The 19,566-nt window shown below is 35.9% G+C and overlaps 1 protein-coding gene across 2 annotated transcripts in view; it reads left to right on the forward strand.

Annotated features, from left to right (window-relative positions):
- LOC127877867 (UDP-N-acetylglucosamine transporter-like) overlaps positions 1 to 19,470 on the forward strand; it is a 40,266-nt gene extending 20,796 nt beyond the window's left edge. For both annotated transcript variants that reach the window (XM_052424171.1, XM_052424180.1), the window contains 3 exons: positions 9,558 to 9,794; positions 11,703 to 11,800; positions 18,198 to 19,470. In XM_052424171.1, coding sequence (XP_052280131.1) covers positions 9,558 to 9,794; positions 11,703 to 11,800; positions 18,198 to 18,860 — 998 coding nt within the window. In that variant the 3' untranslated portion in view covers positions 18,861 to 19,470. The remainder of the gene's footprint in view (positions 1 to 9,557; positions 9,795 to 11,702; positions 11,801 to 18,197) is intronic.
- The last annotated feature ends 96 nt before the right edge of the window (positions 19,471 to 19,566 follow it).

The following is a 19,566-nucleotide window of genomic DNA, read 5'->3' on the forward strand; positions in this document are numbered from 1 at the left end:
GTTTTATTGATATCTCGGACGAGTTCGAAAATGGTCCAGATAGGTGAAAAAACATTGCCGCCAGTGGGCGGGGCATTTTTCTCTATATGTATATAGTGAAAACATGTGAACACTCTAGAAGTCATATTTTTGGCCCCATGTTCATGAAATTTGGTCAGAACATTTGTTTCCTTGATATGAGAGTTGAGTTCGAAAATGGTTCCGGTCAGTTAAAAAACATGGCTGCCAGGGGGGGAGCAGTTTTCCTTATTGGCTATAGAGAAACCTTGTAAACATTCTAGAAGTCACAATTCTTGCCCAATCATCATGAAAGTTGGTCAAAACATTGGTTTTATTGATATCTCGGACGAGTTCGAAAATGGTCCAGATCGGTGAAAAAACATGGCCACCAGTGGGCGGGGCATTTTTCTCTATATGTATATAGTGAAAACATGTGAACACTCTAGAAGTCACATTTTTGGCACATTTTTCATGAAATTTAGTCAGAACATTTGTGTCCTTGATATGAGAGTTGAGTTCGAAAATGGTTCTGGTCAATTGAATAACATAACTGCCAGGGGGGGGGGGCAGTTTTCTTATATTTATATAATAAATAAAGCTTGTGAACACTCTAGAAATCACATTTTTTACCCAATCATCATGAAACTTGGTACAAAGATTGGATTTATATATATCACATAATTTATGCCATAATTATTGCCCTTAGATTGTCCAAATTTTCATTATATTATACAAAATCCTTGTAAACACTCTAGAGGTCACAATTTTGTTTCAGATTTTATGAATCTTGGCCATAATATTTATTTTTGTAAGCAAAGTTTGATGTTTGGTAAGGGGGGGGGGGGGTCAACTCAAAATATAGGTCACCAGGTCAAATCTTACAAAAACAAAAACACTCCATATGCCAGAGTTTTGGTTCAATAATGATGAAACTTGACCAGGATGTTTGTCTGGACAATATCTAGGCAAGTTTGATGTTTGGTAAAGATTGAATGAACCGACTCCTCTCAGGTGAGCGAACTAGGGCCATCTTGGCCCTCTTGTTACCATATACATTGATTTTAGGTATCAATAGTTACTGTGGCCATATGGGATTCTATTAAAATAATTAGCCATTAATTACTTTACAGAAAAATTACAGTTGTTTTATCTGCAATGTAGGCAAACATTTAATATATACATTAATATCAATACAGAAACAATTGGGTACACATGAGCATTTGGGGATAAAAACATTATAAATCTGGGTGTTGATGTGCTGATGTTGGCTATTTAAATTGTATCAAAGCCCAATCTGTGGTCTTAAAGGGCGACAGTAGATAGCTATCAAAGTAGCACCATATGTCCCCATATCTGGTTTCCTGTGATCAAAGTAGTTGGCTATTTCAACCATATTTAACACATGTTGCACACATTTTGCCCACATTTCTAAAACACTCTCGGCCAAGTGAGATATGGTTCTTGTCCATGCCAAAACATAGTAGGGGCAGTTTTCCCTATCTGGCATTAGTCTCAGGTGTCCCTTCCTGCAAGGTTTAAGTATAAAAATTCCTCCCCCCCCCCCTCCCTGGTCTGTGAGCTCTGTGACAAATTATTTATGCTGTAATCAAAATAGTTGTGTTTATCATAAATGTGAATTGAATGTACAAATGTATAAATATAATATAATTTTTTTAAATATTTATGCCCCCCTTAGAAGAAGAGGTTGTATATTGTTTTGCATGTCGGTCAGTCAGTCCGTCCGTCGGTCCGTCCACCAGATGGTTTCCGGATGATAACTCGAGAACACTTAGGACTAGGATCATGAAACTTCATAGGTACATTGGTCATGACTGGCAGATGACTCCTAATGATTTTCAGGTAACTAGGTCAAAGGTCAAGGTCACAGTGACTCGAAATAGTAAAATGGTTTCCGGATGATAACTCGAGAATGCTTACGCCTAGGATCATGAAACTTCATAGGTACATTGATCATGACTGGCAAATGACCCCTATTTATTTTTAGGTCACTAGGTCAAAGGTAAAGGTCACAGTGACTCAAAACACTAAAATGGTTTCCGGATGATAACTCAAGAATGCTTACGCCTAGGATCATGAAACTTCATAGGAACATTGATCATGACTGGCAGATGACCCCTATTGATTTTCAGGTCACTAGGTCAAAGGTCAAGGTCACAGTGACTCAAAACAGTAATATGGTGTCCGGATGATAACTCAAGAATGCTTACGCCTAGGATCATGAAACTTCATAGGTACATTGATAATGACTGGCAGATGACCTGTATATATTTTCAGGTCACTAGGTCAAATGTTAAGGTCACAGTGACTCAAATAGTAAAATGGTTTCCGGATGATAACTCAAGAATGCTTATGCTTAGGATCATGAAACTTCATAGGTACATTGATCATGACCCCTATTAATTTTCAGGTCACTAGGTCAAAGGTCAAGGTCACAGTTACTCGAAAACAGTTAAATGGTTTCCTGATGATAACTCAAGAATAATTAGGCCTATGATCATGAAACTTCATAGGTACATTGATCATAACTGGCAGATGACCCCTACTGATTTTCAGGTCACTAAGTCAAAGGTCAAGGTCACAGTGACAAAAAACGTATTCACACAATGGCTGCCACTACAACTGACAACCCATATGGGGGGCATGCATGTTTTACAAACAGCCCTTGTTTGTATTCAGTTCTCAGTTACCAGTAATATTTTGTTTGCTACTTAAAAAAGAAATTGAATGATTGAATTGACTAAGTTATTATTAAGCTTCACTAAAATGTAACAATATTTCTCTCTGTAAAAAACACTGCATTAAAATTTCCGTTTCTTGGCTTCACATGTTATAAGTATAAATTTTCGCCCCCTTGAAAGCAACCGAGTGCAAAATTCATCCCGCAAATCCCCTCCACAAATATTAAAGTTTTAAAATACGCATGGATTAATGTTTTAGCGCAGAAAAAAACAGTAGAACTATGCCCTGAATTCTTTAACAAATAATATCATTCAGGGTGTAAAACTCATTCCCTCAGTTTTATGAACAGAATTCCAAAAACACGCAACCATTCTGACATGAATCCACCCCATTATTTTGTACAGAGAGCCGCCAAGGCCCTTTGGCCATCTTGTTTATAAAGTGATTTATGTGGACAGCAATACAGGCACATGATTAATACATTGTAGTATTAATATCAGTAAAAAAAATCTCCAAAAATAACCTTTTGGAACATCCTGAGGATTTATTTATTATACCCCTTCAAACGAACTTTAGGAGGGTATATAGAAGTGAACTTGTCTGTCTGTCTGTCTATCAGTCCGTATTAAGTGTCCGCTCTCTAATTCAAGTTGTTTTAATCCGATCTTCACCAAACTTGGTCAGATGTTGTATCTAGATAATGTCTAGGTCAAGTTTCAATATGGGTCATGCCAGGTCAAAAACTAGGTCACAGGGTACCTTAGTGCGTTTTAAACATTGAGCATGGTGTCCGCTGTTTTTTGTAAAGACAACATGCGGCATGTGGAAATATTGGTCACGTCTGTGACAAAGCTCTTGTTAACTATTAAAATTGTTGTATCTCAGGGCTAAACACTAACTTTTTTTTCAACTAGCCCATTCAGGCTAGTAAATGCAGAACCTACTAGCCCTGACCAATCTTTCATGTTCCCCGACCAAAGTATTATCAAAACCTTTATATTTATCATTTAACTTGTATTTTCTTGTGCGTGGAGATGTGCAATTATGATTCAATCATTCTTTTTAGCTTGCCTTACTAATGCTAATGAATTCAATATTCATCTCATTAAGACATCTATTTGTAATCTTCACGCCATTTCGGGAGAAATTTCCTTGTTTTTTTTTCCTCATACTTTCTCTTACTTTCCTCCTTCCCTTTTCTTTCCTTATTGGAGGAACCCCCATCCCCACCCGTAAAGCCAAACAAAGTTAAACAAGGACATGAACGTTAAAACCTTTATACATAGATTGCCGCGGTTGCCGTCTTTCAACAAACGGTAAGTGAATCTTAGGTGTCGCAAAATAACAAATAACGTGTTACGGTAGTCGTAACAATTGTACGAGGCTAACTCTCTACTAAAAGCCGGGATCAACCATTAATATTAGTTGCAAATTGAATTGCGTAAAAAAGATAGTCAAAACATGTCTAATCGATCAAACAAATTAAAATCATTTAAAATTGATAAATAAATAATAATTTTATATTAACTTTGTGTTAATGTCGAGTTTTATACCTTCATCGATCCTGTACAATTCTGGGCGATCCCGGCTTTTAGTTTAAAAACGTATTTTTATCGAGAAAACACGTCACTTCGAGGAAACCAATCAAAACCGTATCTATCGGAATTCCCTTTAAAAATAGGTTCTGACGTGTTTTACAGGAAAACCGCCGGGGATTTCCTGAATTGTCAGTCTCTTTTTGATTGCAATCAGGGGGTTCCAAATCTATTTCGAGTTACTATCTGTTTGTAGTCCCCGATTTCAATCTGGGATTTAATTCTCATCTGATCATACTGTATAAAGATTTTTGCATCTTTCAAAAGCTTATTTAAAAGGCAGTTTATTGATATAGAACACATAATCCCGCCCAAAATACACACGACCGGTCGGGCATGTTACTGGGACATTGGCTAGCCCGGACCTAGGTACAGGCAGTGAATGTCGTTCGGACGTGCCTTAGTGTTAAGCCCTGTATCTCATAGAGAATTGTTAAGTGCATGTACATTTAATAGATTTAATAGATTCAAACTCTAAAAGTATAACACAGAAAACCATGAATTTCTAGAAACTCTTATAAAGGGATATCATTTTGTTCTTATCCGCTTCTTTTGAAACAGAACACCAACTATGAGCATTAACTGATTAAAGCAGGGATCATGCCCTGGAACTGTCAATGCTAAGCATCTCAAGGAAATGAACCTTTGCAGACAGAACATGAAAACATGATTGAAATACTTCATACATAATTAAAATGTTCCATTCTAGTAAATGGAAATCTGTAATAATGATTTGGGAATAGGTTTTAAAGTGATAAATATACAGTCAATCTTGTGGATGCGACCACTTGTATTAAGCGACCTTTGTCTTATGCGACCATTTTGAAATCCCACGGAGCTTTTTCGCTATATAATGATATTGTATTAAGCGACTTTTGTCTTACGCGACCAGCGACCGCTGATTTGTGTGTATTTTGATGTCCGAATCTTGTATTAAGCGACCACTAGGAGGTAAAAGTGGTTAATCTATCGATCTTTCAGGGACAAATCCGTGTTAATTGTTTATCTAAGCCGATAAGATGTACTGTTACACCTCTGCTTTGTTTTCACAACCATTATGATTATGCTTTGTCTCGTTGACCGGTTCTGACCGGTATTGTTGTAGACTGCGTATTAATTTATTGAGTTGAATAATAGGGGAACGTATTGCGCACAGTCTACAGCTTAAATAGTTTACTATGTGGATCGTTAAGAGACAATGCCGATTTTTCTCGAGTATAGATAACAGGTGCAGAAACAATGCACTGTACGCGACAAACATTTCCTGAGAAGTGCGGAAAATAAACTATTAATCGGCAACATCTGTCGAAATCCGTACATTACCAATTTGTAATAATGCTAATTAGTAGATATTTGTAAGCCAATCACATTGTTATTTACTTAATAAATTTTCCAACCAGGTCTGATTGTTTGTTTTCAATTGACGTGTTTTAATTTTTTCAGCTCATTATTTATCATTGAGTTAGATTTCCTTAAGCGTAAATGCAGAAATTAAAATGTCAAAACAAAAAGTATTAACGTTGAACGAGAAAATTCGGGTTTTGGAATTGTCAAAGAGTATAAGTGCACGTAAAATCGCAGACGAGATTGGAGTCGGAAAAACCCAAATTCAGAACATTCTTAAGCGTAAAGCCGAGGTGCTTGAAGACGTGGAAAATAATGTGTCAGGTGAAAAAAAACGCGCAATATAGAAACGGAAAGAGAAATACATGTGATAATATATCATAGCTTTTGGCTTCTGACATTTATTTCTAGTTTTAGCTGTACACATGTATATGTAGACTGTTACACATTTTTAGCAAAATTCTTTGTTCTTAGGAAAAATATTTCCTTGTCTATTTTGTTTTTCGCAAATAAATATGTACACACAATTGATTTATAATAAATGATAATTTATAATAAGTGAAAAATAAAACACATTATAAGTAAAATATTGTTTATGTATTGTGTTTATATTCATTTTATTATAAAAGTTAAAATCATTGTGGATAAAAGAGATAATCCTTCATATAGATTAAAATTGAGGGTAAGCATTCTTCCAGAATGGCCTTTTGTATTCAAAGACCGTTTTATTAAGAGACCACTTTTGATTACTCCCTTGAGTGGTCTCTTAATACAAGATTGACTGTACATTGAATCAATATTAAACCTATGTACATAGTTAATGTTCTCTTACAGTGAGTGAAAAAGTCATGACCTTGCATAAGCCTTCTCAGTCAACCTGAAGTGATTTTGTGTATATTTATGCCTCCCTTCGAAGAAGAGGGGGTATATTGTTTTGCGCATGTCGGTTGGTCGGTCGGTCCGTCCTTCCACCAGATGGTTTCCGGATGATAACTCAAGAACGCTTAGGCATAGGATCATGAAACTTCATAGGTACATTGATCATGACTGGCAGATGACCCTATTGATTTTCAGGTCACTAGGCCAAAGGTCACAGTGACTAGAAATAGTAAAATGATTTCCGGATGATAACTCAAAAATGCTGACGGCCCATATGGGGGGCATGCATGTTTTACAAACAGCCCTTGTCATATTAAATTGTGTTGTGACTATAAAATGCAGATTTGAACACCTATAAGAATGCTTGATGGAATCTGCTATTAATTGTTGAAAATCTTAAGATTGTCTTTGAATAATTGTTATGCACACACAGAAATGGGGATTGTTTTGTTATTTAATTATGTTTAATGGTTGCTCAGGTTAAAGACTTCATGAGTCTTGTAGTAAGATAATAATATTTATGTAGGCTACTAAAACCCAAATGATGACCCTTTACAAGTTATTCATGTTAACCTGCCAGAATTTAACCCCAAACCAACTAATTCAATGTAATGAACACTAACCTGGTATTTTATATTGTTTTATATCACCTATTTAAAGGATGGTTATGTGTGTATGTATATATAGTTGCAATCAGAAGTACTAGCTCACAGATGCTTTTTTTAAAGCTCACTCAACATGCTCCTATTTAGCTTTTGTGATCGCTTTTCGTCTGTCATCAGTCTTGCGTTGCCAAAATGTACCTTATGGACATTCTAGAGGCTACTTTTATTGCCTTATCTTCAAAATGTTCAAAGCTTGGTCAGAACATTTGTCCCAATGATATCTTGGCTTAAACTGCATCATGTAGGGTCATAAATTAGGCCAATATTTCAACTTAAAAAAAAGAGTGTAAACACCAGAAGTGGCATATTTTGCCTATCATTTTTAAACGTGCTTAGAACATTTATCCAAATAAAATCTTGTTTGAGTTAGACAATATTCATGTCTTTTGAAAAGCGTGTCTCCAGATGGCGCCACAGATTTCCTAATATGGTTATAGTAAAATCTTGTGAACAATTTAGTGGTCATATTAATATCCCAATCTTCACAAAACTTTCTGAAAACATTTGAAAATGATTCCGGTTTAAATTGAAAAAAATAGGGGGTAATACCGGTACCTTAAAATCTTATCACTAGACGTAACATTTATGCCCAATGTTCATGAAACATTTTTCTTAGTGATATCTCTACAGAGTTTGAAAACTCGCTTCTATTTGGTCAAAGTCTGGGGCATACGGTCAAATTAAAGAAAAGGCATGTGTAGTCCAATACTATTTACACTTGGTCACAACAGGGTCTTCATGAAACAATCAAAACATTTGTCCCATTGATATCTCGGTTGAGTTAAAAACCCGGATCACTAGCCATTGAAAGAAAGGTCCCAACAAAATCTGGCTGAGTTCAAAACTGGGTCATGGGTAATAAAACTAGGTCAGTAGGTCAAAATAAAGAAAAAGCTTGTGGACATTTATAAAAATATTTACAAAACTTCATGAAACCTGCTCAGAATATGTTTACAAATTATATAGGGGGATGTACTTTTTCCTCCTTTCAGCTGACCTGTCTCCTTTCCATGTCAAATTAATTTTTACAAAAAATAAATGTGCAAATGAAGAGTTTAGTTGAACCTTATTGGGGTAGGGCATGATTTTCCTCCCGTGAGGTGGTTCTTAAATCACACCCCTGTATATATTAACAGAGATTTAAACTTTGTTAAGTGGGGTCATAAACTAGGTCCCTAGGTCAAATTAAAGATGCCATTTTCATTGAACAATCTTTATGAAACTTGAACAGAACTATGGTCATAATGATATCTCCACCAAGTTTGTAAAAAGGTCAGGTGGTTTCAAAAATACGGTCACTACTTCAAATAAAAAAAAAAATCTGGTGAAAATTATTGAGGCAAAATTTATTGACAAATTTTCATGAAACTTGGTCTTAACATTTGTTCGAATGACTTCCGTCCATTGAATTACATGGCCACCTCATTGGGATGCAGCTTTTTGTTATTTGGCTATATTAAATCCATTAAAAGGCTGAAGAAATCACATTTGTAGCTTTCTCGTCATATAACTTGGAAAGCACTTGAAAAATGATTATGGTTTGTTCACAAACATGGGGCAGTATTGGGTTTCAGGCGAGCGCCATAGGACCTTTTGCCCCCTGGTTCTAACATTTTCACGATATTTCTTTAATTCATAAGATTAAAGCAGCGAAAGTTTTTATTTAAAACATATCCCCTTTACCTTGCAGCTTTCCTGTCTGTTGAAGTGCATCATGCATTTTAGGCTGAATAAAAGCTATTTACAGTACAGACACTGTGTACTTAAACAAAAACGCCTGTCCGCGGTGTTCATGTACTTAAACAAAAACGCCTGTCCGCGGTGTTTACTTTTCCCGATGGGTGACATTTCGCGGGGGACGGAGAGGCAACTGACGGCGGTGTTCGGCGAACACCCGAAATAGCCGCGATTGCACGATATTGTTAAGGGGAACACCCGTGATCTCTACTCAAAATATAGGTCACCAGGTCAAATCTTACAAAAACAAAATCACGCCATATGCCAGAGGTTTGGTTCAATAATGATGAAACTTGACCAGGATGTTTGTCTGGACAATATCTAGGTCAAGTTTGACATTTGGTAAAGATTCTGACTCCTCTCAGGTGAGGGAACTAGGGCCATCTTGGCCCTCTTGTTTTTATCTTGCAACAGGAGAAACATAGACTTGAGTAAAGCTAAAATGGTGAAATAAAATTTAAAACATTTTAATTGAGTATGAAACATCATGAAGGCAACACATTAACAAATAACCTTTAAGGGAAGCTTTATTTAATATAAAAATTTATCTAAATAGAGTCCCTAAGTCTCAGGAAAGAGTAAGCAAGCCTCTACAGAATTTAACATAATTTATTAACACTCTTTCCCATGTCTGCAGGTGCTTCCTACATGCTAAAGTACATCAGCCTGTTCGCCCTGGTGGCGCAAAACGCCATGGTGATACTCGTGATGCGCTTTGTGCGCACTCGAGGGGGCGACATGTTCATGTCCACATCAGCCGTTGTGATGTCAGAGTTGCTCAAGCTGGTGTCGTGTTTGCTCATCATTTTCTATCAGTTGGGAAGTGTCCGCCGCTTTCTCCACCATCTTCACGAGAACATCATACTTCAGCCAGGTGAGCGCTGGGCTGGTATTCACATTTTAGTTTAGTTTAATTTAAACCTATTTATCTTAATTGCATAAAAAACCTAAGGCTTACAGAAAAACTCACTAGGTTTTTCGACGCTGAACCAGTACTTAGTGTCTATTGGGGAGATCTAAAAAGCGTTCCCACAGTGGTGATTCAACCCATGTCCTCATAGGGACACCATATCCACCATGCCACAGGGCCCTCCTTTTATTTACATCTTGGGGTCCGGATGGGGCCGTTTGCCTAGTCCATATTTGATTGGAAAGTATGTTTCTTTGTTATACCCCCACAAACGAAGTTTAAGGGGGTATATAGGAGTGAACTTGTCTGTCGGTTGGTTGGTTGGTCCGTATTAAGTGTCCGCTCTCTAATTCAAGTAGTTTTCATCCGATCTTCACCAAACTTGGTCAGAAGTTGTATTTACATGATGTCTAGGCCAAGATCAGAAGTTGTATCTTTATAATGTCTAGGGTAAGTTTGAATATGGGTCATGCTGAGTCAAAAACAAGGTCACGGGGTCACTTAGTGCGTTTTAAACATCACAATGTTGTCTGCTCTCTAATTCAAGTAGTTTTCATCCAATCTTCACCAAACTTGGTCAGAAGTTGTATCTAGATGATGTCTAGGTCAAGTTTGAATATGGGTCATGCCGGGTCAAAAACTAGGTCACGGGTTATCTTCGTGCGTTTTAAACCTCACCATGTTGTCCGCTCTCTAATTCAAGTAGTTTTCATCCAATCCTCACCAAACTTGGTCACTAGTTTTATCTAAATGATCTCTAAGACAAGTTTGAACATGGGCCATTCCGGGCCTAAAACTAGGTCACGGGGTCACTTAGTGCATTTTTTAACATTAAGCATGGTGTCCGCTCTCTAATTCAAGTAGTTTACATCCGATCTTCACCAAACTTGGTCAGAAGTTTTATGGAGATGATCTTAAGGCCAAGTTAGAACATGGGCCTTTCTAGGTCAAAAACTAGGTCAAGGGGTCACTTAGTGCGTTTTGAAAATCTAGCATGGTGTCCGCTGTTTTTTGTGAAGACGACATGCAAAATATTATGTGTCAATGCGGCATGTGGGGGTATTCGTCACGTCTGTGACAAAGCTCTAGTTTGCATTGTATTGAAATTGCTTCAATTGTTGTTTGCTTTTGGTATTCTTTTCCATCCCTGTACAAAATTGAAAACAAGCAGCATCTCAGCAATATTTACATTGGTTTAACACAAAAGACTCATTTTCCGCCATTGTACGTATATTGATTATTCGCCCTGTGATAACTGTATGTTAAAAAAATAAAGCTCCATATAATTTGCACAAGGCCCTTTCCGTTAAACATCTTACCTTGTCTGTCGCTATGGAGATATTGGCAAGTGACAGTTTACTTAACTAGAAAGCAGTTCTTTTGTTTATTTAACAAACATTGCTTATTGGTAGTAAATTGTTAGTTAAAGTTAACCGCTATGGCATCCAAGGGTAAGTTCTTGAACGCGTTAAGGTGATTAGTATATTAGGCAAAGGACACAGTTGTAGGAGAGTGGCTAGTGATCTTGGTGTAGGCAAAACTCAAATCCAGAACATTCTGAAGCGTTAACGTGAGATAATGGACGAGTTTGAGGGGAACATGAAATTGAAATAATACATGTAAATATAAAAACTAAACTTTGTTTTCAATCATTTATTACACTATACATGCGTTAGTATTCACATATTTAAGCAATATAGCACATTCGAAGATAAGGTACCTGTTAAAAGCCAACTAGCATATTTGCAAAGTTTAATCGACCCTGCCAATAAAGACCATCTGTAAACAAAGACCACAACGACCAAATCGCTTGAGTGGTCTTCATTGGCAGATTGGACTTTACATATTTCAGTACATTGACATGGTTTTCAGGTGACTGTTTGAAGATATCTGTTCCATCTCTTGTGTACACATTACAGAACAACCTGCTCTACATCGCCCTCTCCAATCTGGATGCTGCAACATTCCAGGTGAGAATGCATGACTTAAACATGCCCTCATCATATAGGCCATGTTCGTAGAAAATTAGGCTTAAGGCATGTGCGTGCAGTATTGTCCCAGAAAATCATATGCAGCAACGTCATCATTATATTACTGGTGTAAACCTTAATGTTAGAATCATTTAATGTCTTTCTTTAATTGACTCACCGAGCATATTTAAATCACTTCTTGATTTTAAAGTTGAAATTGAAATGTGAAGTGTTCAGATACTCACACATGGTACTCTAAATGTTCTATTGACAGGGGAGATAAATCACATAGTTCACTTCCTGACACATTGTTCTTTAAAGTTCCATCGCCAAGGGAGATAAATCACATAGTTCCATTCTTGAAACATTGTACTCTAAGGTTCAATTGACAAGGGAGATAAATCACATAGTTCCCTTCCTCACAGAATGAACTTTTAAGTTCTATTGACAAGGGAGGTAAATTACATAGTTCACTTCCTCACACATTGTACTTTAAAGTTCCATAGACAAGGGAGATAAATCACATAGTTCCATTCTTGAAACATTGTACTCTAAGGTTGGATTGACAAGGGAGGTAAATCACATAGTTCACTTACTCACACATTGTACTTTTTACTATTTTCAAGGGAAATATATCACATTGTTAACTTCACTTAATATTTTTATACATACCAGGTTCATGTTGTTATCATTGGTTTATTGAATGCCTGTTTTTATAAGATCTGCAACATGTTTTCTCTATCCTGTATAAATCTCCTTATTACTCACTACTGAAGAATAAAGAAAGAGTTAAACAAATAATTATCACAAAAAATGTGTCATTGCAGTAATTGGAAACCTTTTTCTGAAGAAGCAAGGAAATAATTAAATGTTTATTCACCACTGGAGACAGCTTGTTCATTACATGTGGTGGAACAAAATAAGCAAAAAGACAAACAACTACGTGTTCATTAATAGGATTATTTAGTAAATTAGCGGGTATTTGTTGGTTTTTAGTATTTAAATTCAAATTCATGAATCACAAGTGGTGTATTTAGAATAGAAGTGTGTTTTTTCACAGACAACACATAAAGTGTTAACACTTAGTTATTGTTATCAAACTGGCAAGTCTTGTAAAAATACAGAACATCTGCTCCAAAGAATAATACTACATGTACATGGTTAAGTCAGGAATAATGCTACATGTACATGGTTAAGTCAGTGGTATAATTTTAATGTTCTAATTTGTATGTCGCAAGTTGACATAGGCAAAAAATATCTAATACAAGAATGAAAAGAATTGCCTGCACATCAGTTCTTGTAAAGCATAAAAATTATGTATTTGCTTTTAGCTCACCTGAGCACAAGCTCATGGTGAGTTTGTGTGATCCTCTTTTGTCCGTTGTATGTTGTATATTGTGCGTTGTCAACATTTGCCTTGTTAACACTCTAGAGGCCACATTTATTTCTGATCTTCATGGAACTTCGTAAGAATATTTGTCCCAATTATATGTTGGACGATTTGAAAAAATGGTTCCGGTGGATTGAAAAACATGGCCGCCAGGGGGCGAGGTATTTTTCCTTATATGGCTACAGTTTAACCTTGTTAACACTTTAGAAGTCACATTTATTTTGTAATCTTCATGAAACTTGGTCAGAAGTAAAGATATCTTGGATGAGTTCGAAAATGGTCAGAAGTAATGATATCTTGGATGAGTTTGAAAATGGTTCTGGTCTGTTTAAAAACATTGCTGCCAGGGATGCGGGCATTTTTCGGCGTAAGCTGCATAAGCCAGCTTTTCACCTTAGCCTGACCTTTGTAAGTGTCCAATAAAATTTCCCGCGGCTAGGTACGAATGAATACACTTCATTTATTCCATTGGCTGATTTGAGTATACCACCAGAACATTGGAAACATATCCGCGTCTTTGTAACACTGTTTTACTGTATGAAACAATTTTATCTCGAATTAAAAGGCTTAATAGATAGAACAGTTTTACACTCAATTCTCGACATCAATACAGTTTGTGCGTACACCTTTTATTTTCAGAGTATTACCAGCGCAAGAGCGTTTATACTTAAAAGGCTATGTTCTCATATTTAGTACTTACTTCCTTATTCCTGTCAACATGTTAACATGTAAAAGTATAAAGAGCAATGGAAGCGAGGCCTCACTTTAAAGCATTGCATTTCAACCCGCGAGGTATATCGGGTCAATTCGCGGACATTCAGAGTTTATATACAGGTCATCACCGGAGTTGGCGGCCAGTAAAATAATCGTTATATAATACAGACGCTATCCGTGAACTAGGTGACCTGGAATTTTCTTTAGACCAGAAATATGTTAAATGAAGATATTCAGCAATATAATTATGGTATGTAAATAATAGATTCTTAATGTGTTTTCAACAATACAATGATAAATATTATTGTTGATAAATTTAACAATAATTATTCGTCCATATTGCCTAATGTACTAAAGTGATATTATGAGCATGTAACAGTTTATAGGTGTCTATCGCAACCGTTGATTATTTTTGATGTTTCTACTTCATATACACTTATATTAATTAATGCAGCATTATCATACTAAAACAATATACCAGAAAGAGAAAAATAATGCATTTGAATATCAACCGTACTTTCGTTTGACAACTGATCATGCGTTTACGAGTTGAACCTAAATTTAGTTTTAGTGCAGATTTGTTCATACGACACAAAGACACGAAATTGTTTTACAGATCATTTCAGCTTACAGGACTGGGTGGGTCACGTAAGAATATCGAATATAAAATATATTTTTATAAACAACTGGTAGCAAGGTGAGTTGCAGATAATTAATCAGTAACAACATTTTAACTAACTATTTTGACCTGTTAATTCTTTTCAGCTCAATTCAACAGTGCAAAATGCCCATAATATTACTTTAAGCATTAGCACGATGATAATTGATACTGTTAATAATCGAATCAAATAGCAATGCCCGACAAACCACTAAAACAGGTTTGTTCGAAGAACGCGCCTATAAATACGGATACTTCTCGTGTGGCCGGTTGACTCATATGTTTAAATTTCACTTCCATTCTTCTTTTGGTTTTCTGTTTTGTATCTATAGGTTTATGACCAGCAATATGTTATAATGTAAAATAAGCCGCGAAAACTCCCCGTAACATCCCGTACTGCGTGTGATGCAGCTAAGAACTGCACAGAAAAAGACATTCGCTATCCTTGATCTCATTCATTAAACTATTTACGCCGTATATCTTTTTTAAAGATATTTCTTGTTCCTTATATATCTATAGTAAAATCTTGTTAATACTCTAAAAGTCACATATATAGTCCAATCTTCATGAAACTTGGTCAGAACATTCGTTCTAATGATATCTTAGATAAATTTGAAAATGTTTTTAGTGTGTTGAAAAACTTGGCCAGCAGGGGGCGGGCATTTTTCCTTATATGGCGATAGCAAAACCTTGTTAACTCTCTAAAAGTCACATTTACTGTTCAATCTCCATGAAACTTGGTCAGAACATTTTTTCGAAAGATCACTTGGCTGAGTTCGAAAATGGTTATGGTTCTAGAAAACTATGGCCACCAGGGGGTGGGGCATTTTTCCTTAACCCTTTACCACTTAGATACGTATTTCACCCATTTGTAGTCCCTTACAAAGTTATATTTAATTTAAGACATTTCTTATTAGATTCAAGTTTTTAATGCTTCATTTCCAAACCTTAGATACTGATGAGCAGCAAACAGCATAAAACCTGAACAGACTGTGAGTTACTCGCAGGCTGTTCTGTTGGTATAATGCTGTTTGCACTCAGCCATTATCACTTTGCTTCTAAGTCGTAAGAGGGAAAGGGTTAAATGGCTATAGTAAAGGCTTGTTTATCAATAAAGCTTTTGTTTCATTCCAAAACTGCTTCTTGTTCTGTAAATATTTGCTTGGTTACATTTTTAATTTTTCAGAAGTATTTATGTAAAAGTATATAAAAGAATACCCATGTATATTCTTCCTTTATGATATATGAAAGTGTTTCTTACAATAATTAATATTGGACAATCAGATGTTATGTTTATGTATGTGGTTTTCAAGCAGTTTGACTGCTTTAATCATACAAGACTGGCCGTTTGAAGGTGTTGGGTCTTTATTGATGTTAGATATACCTCAGGGGGAGCATCTTTAGTGAGTTTCCAAAAAAGGAGGACTTAATTGTAAAAAAAGATATCTTTGATCTATGTTTACTTTTTAATACCAATAATTTAGTACACATTGTAACTTATTCCCTGAAATCAATTATTTGTGTACATGTTGTTAAACCTAATATATAATACATTTTATAATCACAGTACAATAATAAATATTAATGTATATATACAGGGATCATATTTTCCAGCAACATCAATCGGTCTGGATTTAAATGGGGAAAAAGTGTCCGAAAATTTATATCCGAAATAATGACAAATTACGTCAGTGATAATTTTAGAAATCAAAACTATGTGTCCCAGGGACTCATAGGTTTTAAATCTATGGGTCCCAGAGAAAAAGTATTGGTCCCATCTATGAGCAGAACAAGAACATAGTGAATCAGGGTATTTCAACATTTTAATGACATCACATGGCTATCTAGTTGAAATTAAACAGGAAACTTTTGAAGGCAACTCAACAGTTTTATGACTAGATTATTTTCAAGACTTGAACAGGCCATTGTACATCACATTCACGCGTGTGTATTGCGACAAACAATAACCCCACTTGACCATTATAATAGATGAGCAGTTTTACGTCAATTCTGACATATCTCAATGACTGTTGCCATTAAAATGCAGTGTAATTAACATAAAAAGTTTCCACTTTAAAACAAAGCACGTCTACGAGTTTTTATTCATCATTCAAATTAAGAGCCCAGGCTTTCCCCAAGGAAGAATTACATTATTTCTTATTTTCGCATGTTTTACATGAAATGCACGAGGACTGTTAATTTGTTGCTAGAAAATTACAAAATTGTCAGAAAAATATAGTGCTATGAAACTCATCCTCCGTATCATAAAAAAACAAAAAAAAAAAACTTCCTATTGTTGAATACAAAATTAAGCTGACCCGGATTATTGATTGCGCAATAATAAAATGGCGGCCATTTTTGGTCGATTTGCAAGTTCTTTGGTCTTAAATAAAATTCTTTTTTCTCTGTTCGCAAAATATTTTTCAGTATCATAGTGTTGCACTTTTAGGATTATGCGTCCACAGGACGCATATATAGCAAATGTTTGCGTCCCCTGCTATTTCTATGCGTACAGGACGCAGGACGCAGACCTAAAATTATCCCTGTTACGTTAAAATATTGATGGGTCTAACGCCATATGTGGCCAGCATAGCTCTAGACCAGCCTCCGCACAGCCTGCGCGCAGGAGATACACTGTCTACTATGATAGTATGAAGTCATGCAAGGTTTGTGGTCACATAAGTGCAAAGGGTAGCTCCTGACCTAACTGAGAGACTGCTTGCTTTCACTGACTCGAAAAAGTTTGTCACCACTTTTTTGCTACTTAAATTACCTGGACTGGAGAAATGAGCTTAGTTTGGGGTTTACATTTGTAACTAATGGACGAAGAAATGATACTTGCATTACTCTGTTCAACTTAGACTTGTAAAATCAATAATTTATCTATTTCCAAAGGGAAGTAATTATGTGAAGTGTGGAGTCCATACAAATGATATAATTTTGTTTTTACTGCTGCAATATGTTTTGATGTTTTACATTATCGTGACAATTTAATGATTTCTTTGATTTGAGATAAAGTAAACCTGTCTCAATTTTGTTGATCTGAAGATTTGATTGTAAAATATTATTTGTCGAAAGAGAAAGAGTCCAAACAATAATAACATTATTTTAGTTGATTATTTTTGAAGATGTAAGTGTTTGAGATAGAGTAAACCTGTCTATATTTTGTTGATCTGAAGATTTGATTGTAAAATATTATTTGTCAAAAGAGAAGGAGTCCAAAAAATAACAACATTAGTTTAATTGATTATTTTTGAAGATGTAAGTGTTAAACCTTATTTTACTATACTCATTAATTGCACACTAAACTCCACTATTTTTGCAAGTTTTTACAACTTTGTGACTCTTTTTTTTTTTTTACAAATTTGAGAAGCTGAAGACTCATTTTTTCTCAAAGCGAGAGGCCCAAGGCCACTTTGCAAAGGCATGGAAAAAATCTGATGTTATTGATGCATGTCTAGACCATGCTGCTGTGCTAACTTTTAACATGGGTGTAAAAAAAAAACTGTCGTTTAATGTTGAAATCTTACTTCCAGTAATAATGTGTTATACTGAACATTCTGTGTATTTTTTTAGATTTAGTAAAGCTTCTTTAATTACAAAATTTTCATATAACTTACTTCATGTCTTTTTAGGTGAGCTACCAACTGAAGATCCTAACAACAGCGATCTTTTCAGTGATAATGCTCAGCAAGGCCCTATCGAAAGTCCAGTGGATGTCGCTGGTGATCCTGTTCGTGGGGGTTTCCATTGTTCAACTCAATCCAGAAAACAGTCAAAAAGCCAACTCGGTGGGACAGCAAAACAGATTACTCGGCTTCACTGCTGTTTTCATATCTTGCCTTATGTCAGGATTTGCTGGCGTGTATTTCGAGAAAATTCTCAAGGGCACCAAACAATCTCTATGGCTGCGGAATATTCAACTTAGCGTCCTTGGTTTCATCATGGGGATGATCACCATGGAAATCAAGGAAGGTGATCGACTTCGTGTCAACGGCTTTTTCTATGGGTACGACTTGTGGGTCTGGCTTGTGATAATACTGCAGTCCATCGGGGGTCTGCTGGTGGCCATTGTGGTCAAATACGCTGACAATATATTGAAAGGTTTTGCAGCGTCGATGGCTATAGTAGTTTCCTGTATAGTCTCTGTGTTCTTCTTTGACTTTAGCTTATCCTTTCAGTTCAGCTTCGGTGCTAGTTTAGTCATGTTATCCACATATTTGTATGGGAAATACGTTCCTCAGGCATCCAGTGTGAAACATGAGGACTTTGTAAATGGCAAAGTTCGTCCAGTTTAACTTTTAACAATCTTTCTCGTTCGTGATATTTGTTTAAGTTTGTTTGCAACACTTTTAACCTTTGCTTATATCTTTACGATACCATTAAAGCTGTGTTTTACCCGTCCATTTTTCTGTCTGCAGAACTGTTCATATCTAGGGCAATAACTGTATTTTCCTATAAAAATATGTAAATTGGGGATCTAACACTTGTTTTATGATAAATCTACTTAAATGCATTTGTATGCCCCTTCTTGCAGAAGGCAGCATGTTGCAGTTGCACTGTTTGTCTTTGGGTCCGTGTGACGCTTCCTGTCACAGTTATTACCTTATAATTTATTGCTGGATTTAGAAAATACTTGTCACAAATGCCAACCATCATAAGATGACGTGTTGCCTGTAACACCTGTCACCTACCTCAAATGTCAAGGTCTCAATGGTGTTCAAAGGTCTAAAACCCTTTAAGGGCTTGTTTTTTACGTACCGTTGATTGGATATTTGAGACAAAAAAGGAATGTGGGGGCATATGTGCCCTATAGACACCTGTTTTGTTAATATCAGTTTTTCTTTTATACTGTTGTACATTCCCCATTGACTTTTTCACCATACTATAATAAATTTAATGCATTTATAGATCCTTTATTCCCCATTGACTTTTTCACCATACTATAATCAATTAAATGCATTTATAGATCCTTTAAGGAACTCATCAGCTTACAAGTGAACA

Source organism: Dreissena polymorpha, chromosome 1 (assembly GCF_020536995.1).
Source record: "Dreissena polymorpha isolate Duluth1 chromosome 1, UMN_Dpol_1.0, whole genome shotgun sequence".
Taxonomy (NCBI): domain Eukaryota; kingdom Metazoa; phylum Mollusca; class Bivalvia; order Myida; family Dreissenidae; genus Dreissena; species Dreissena polymorpha.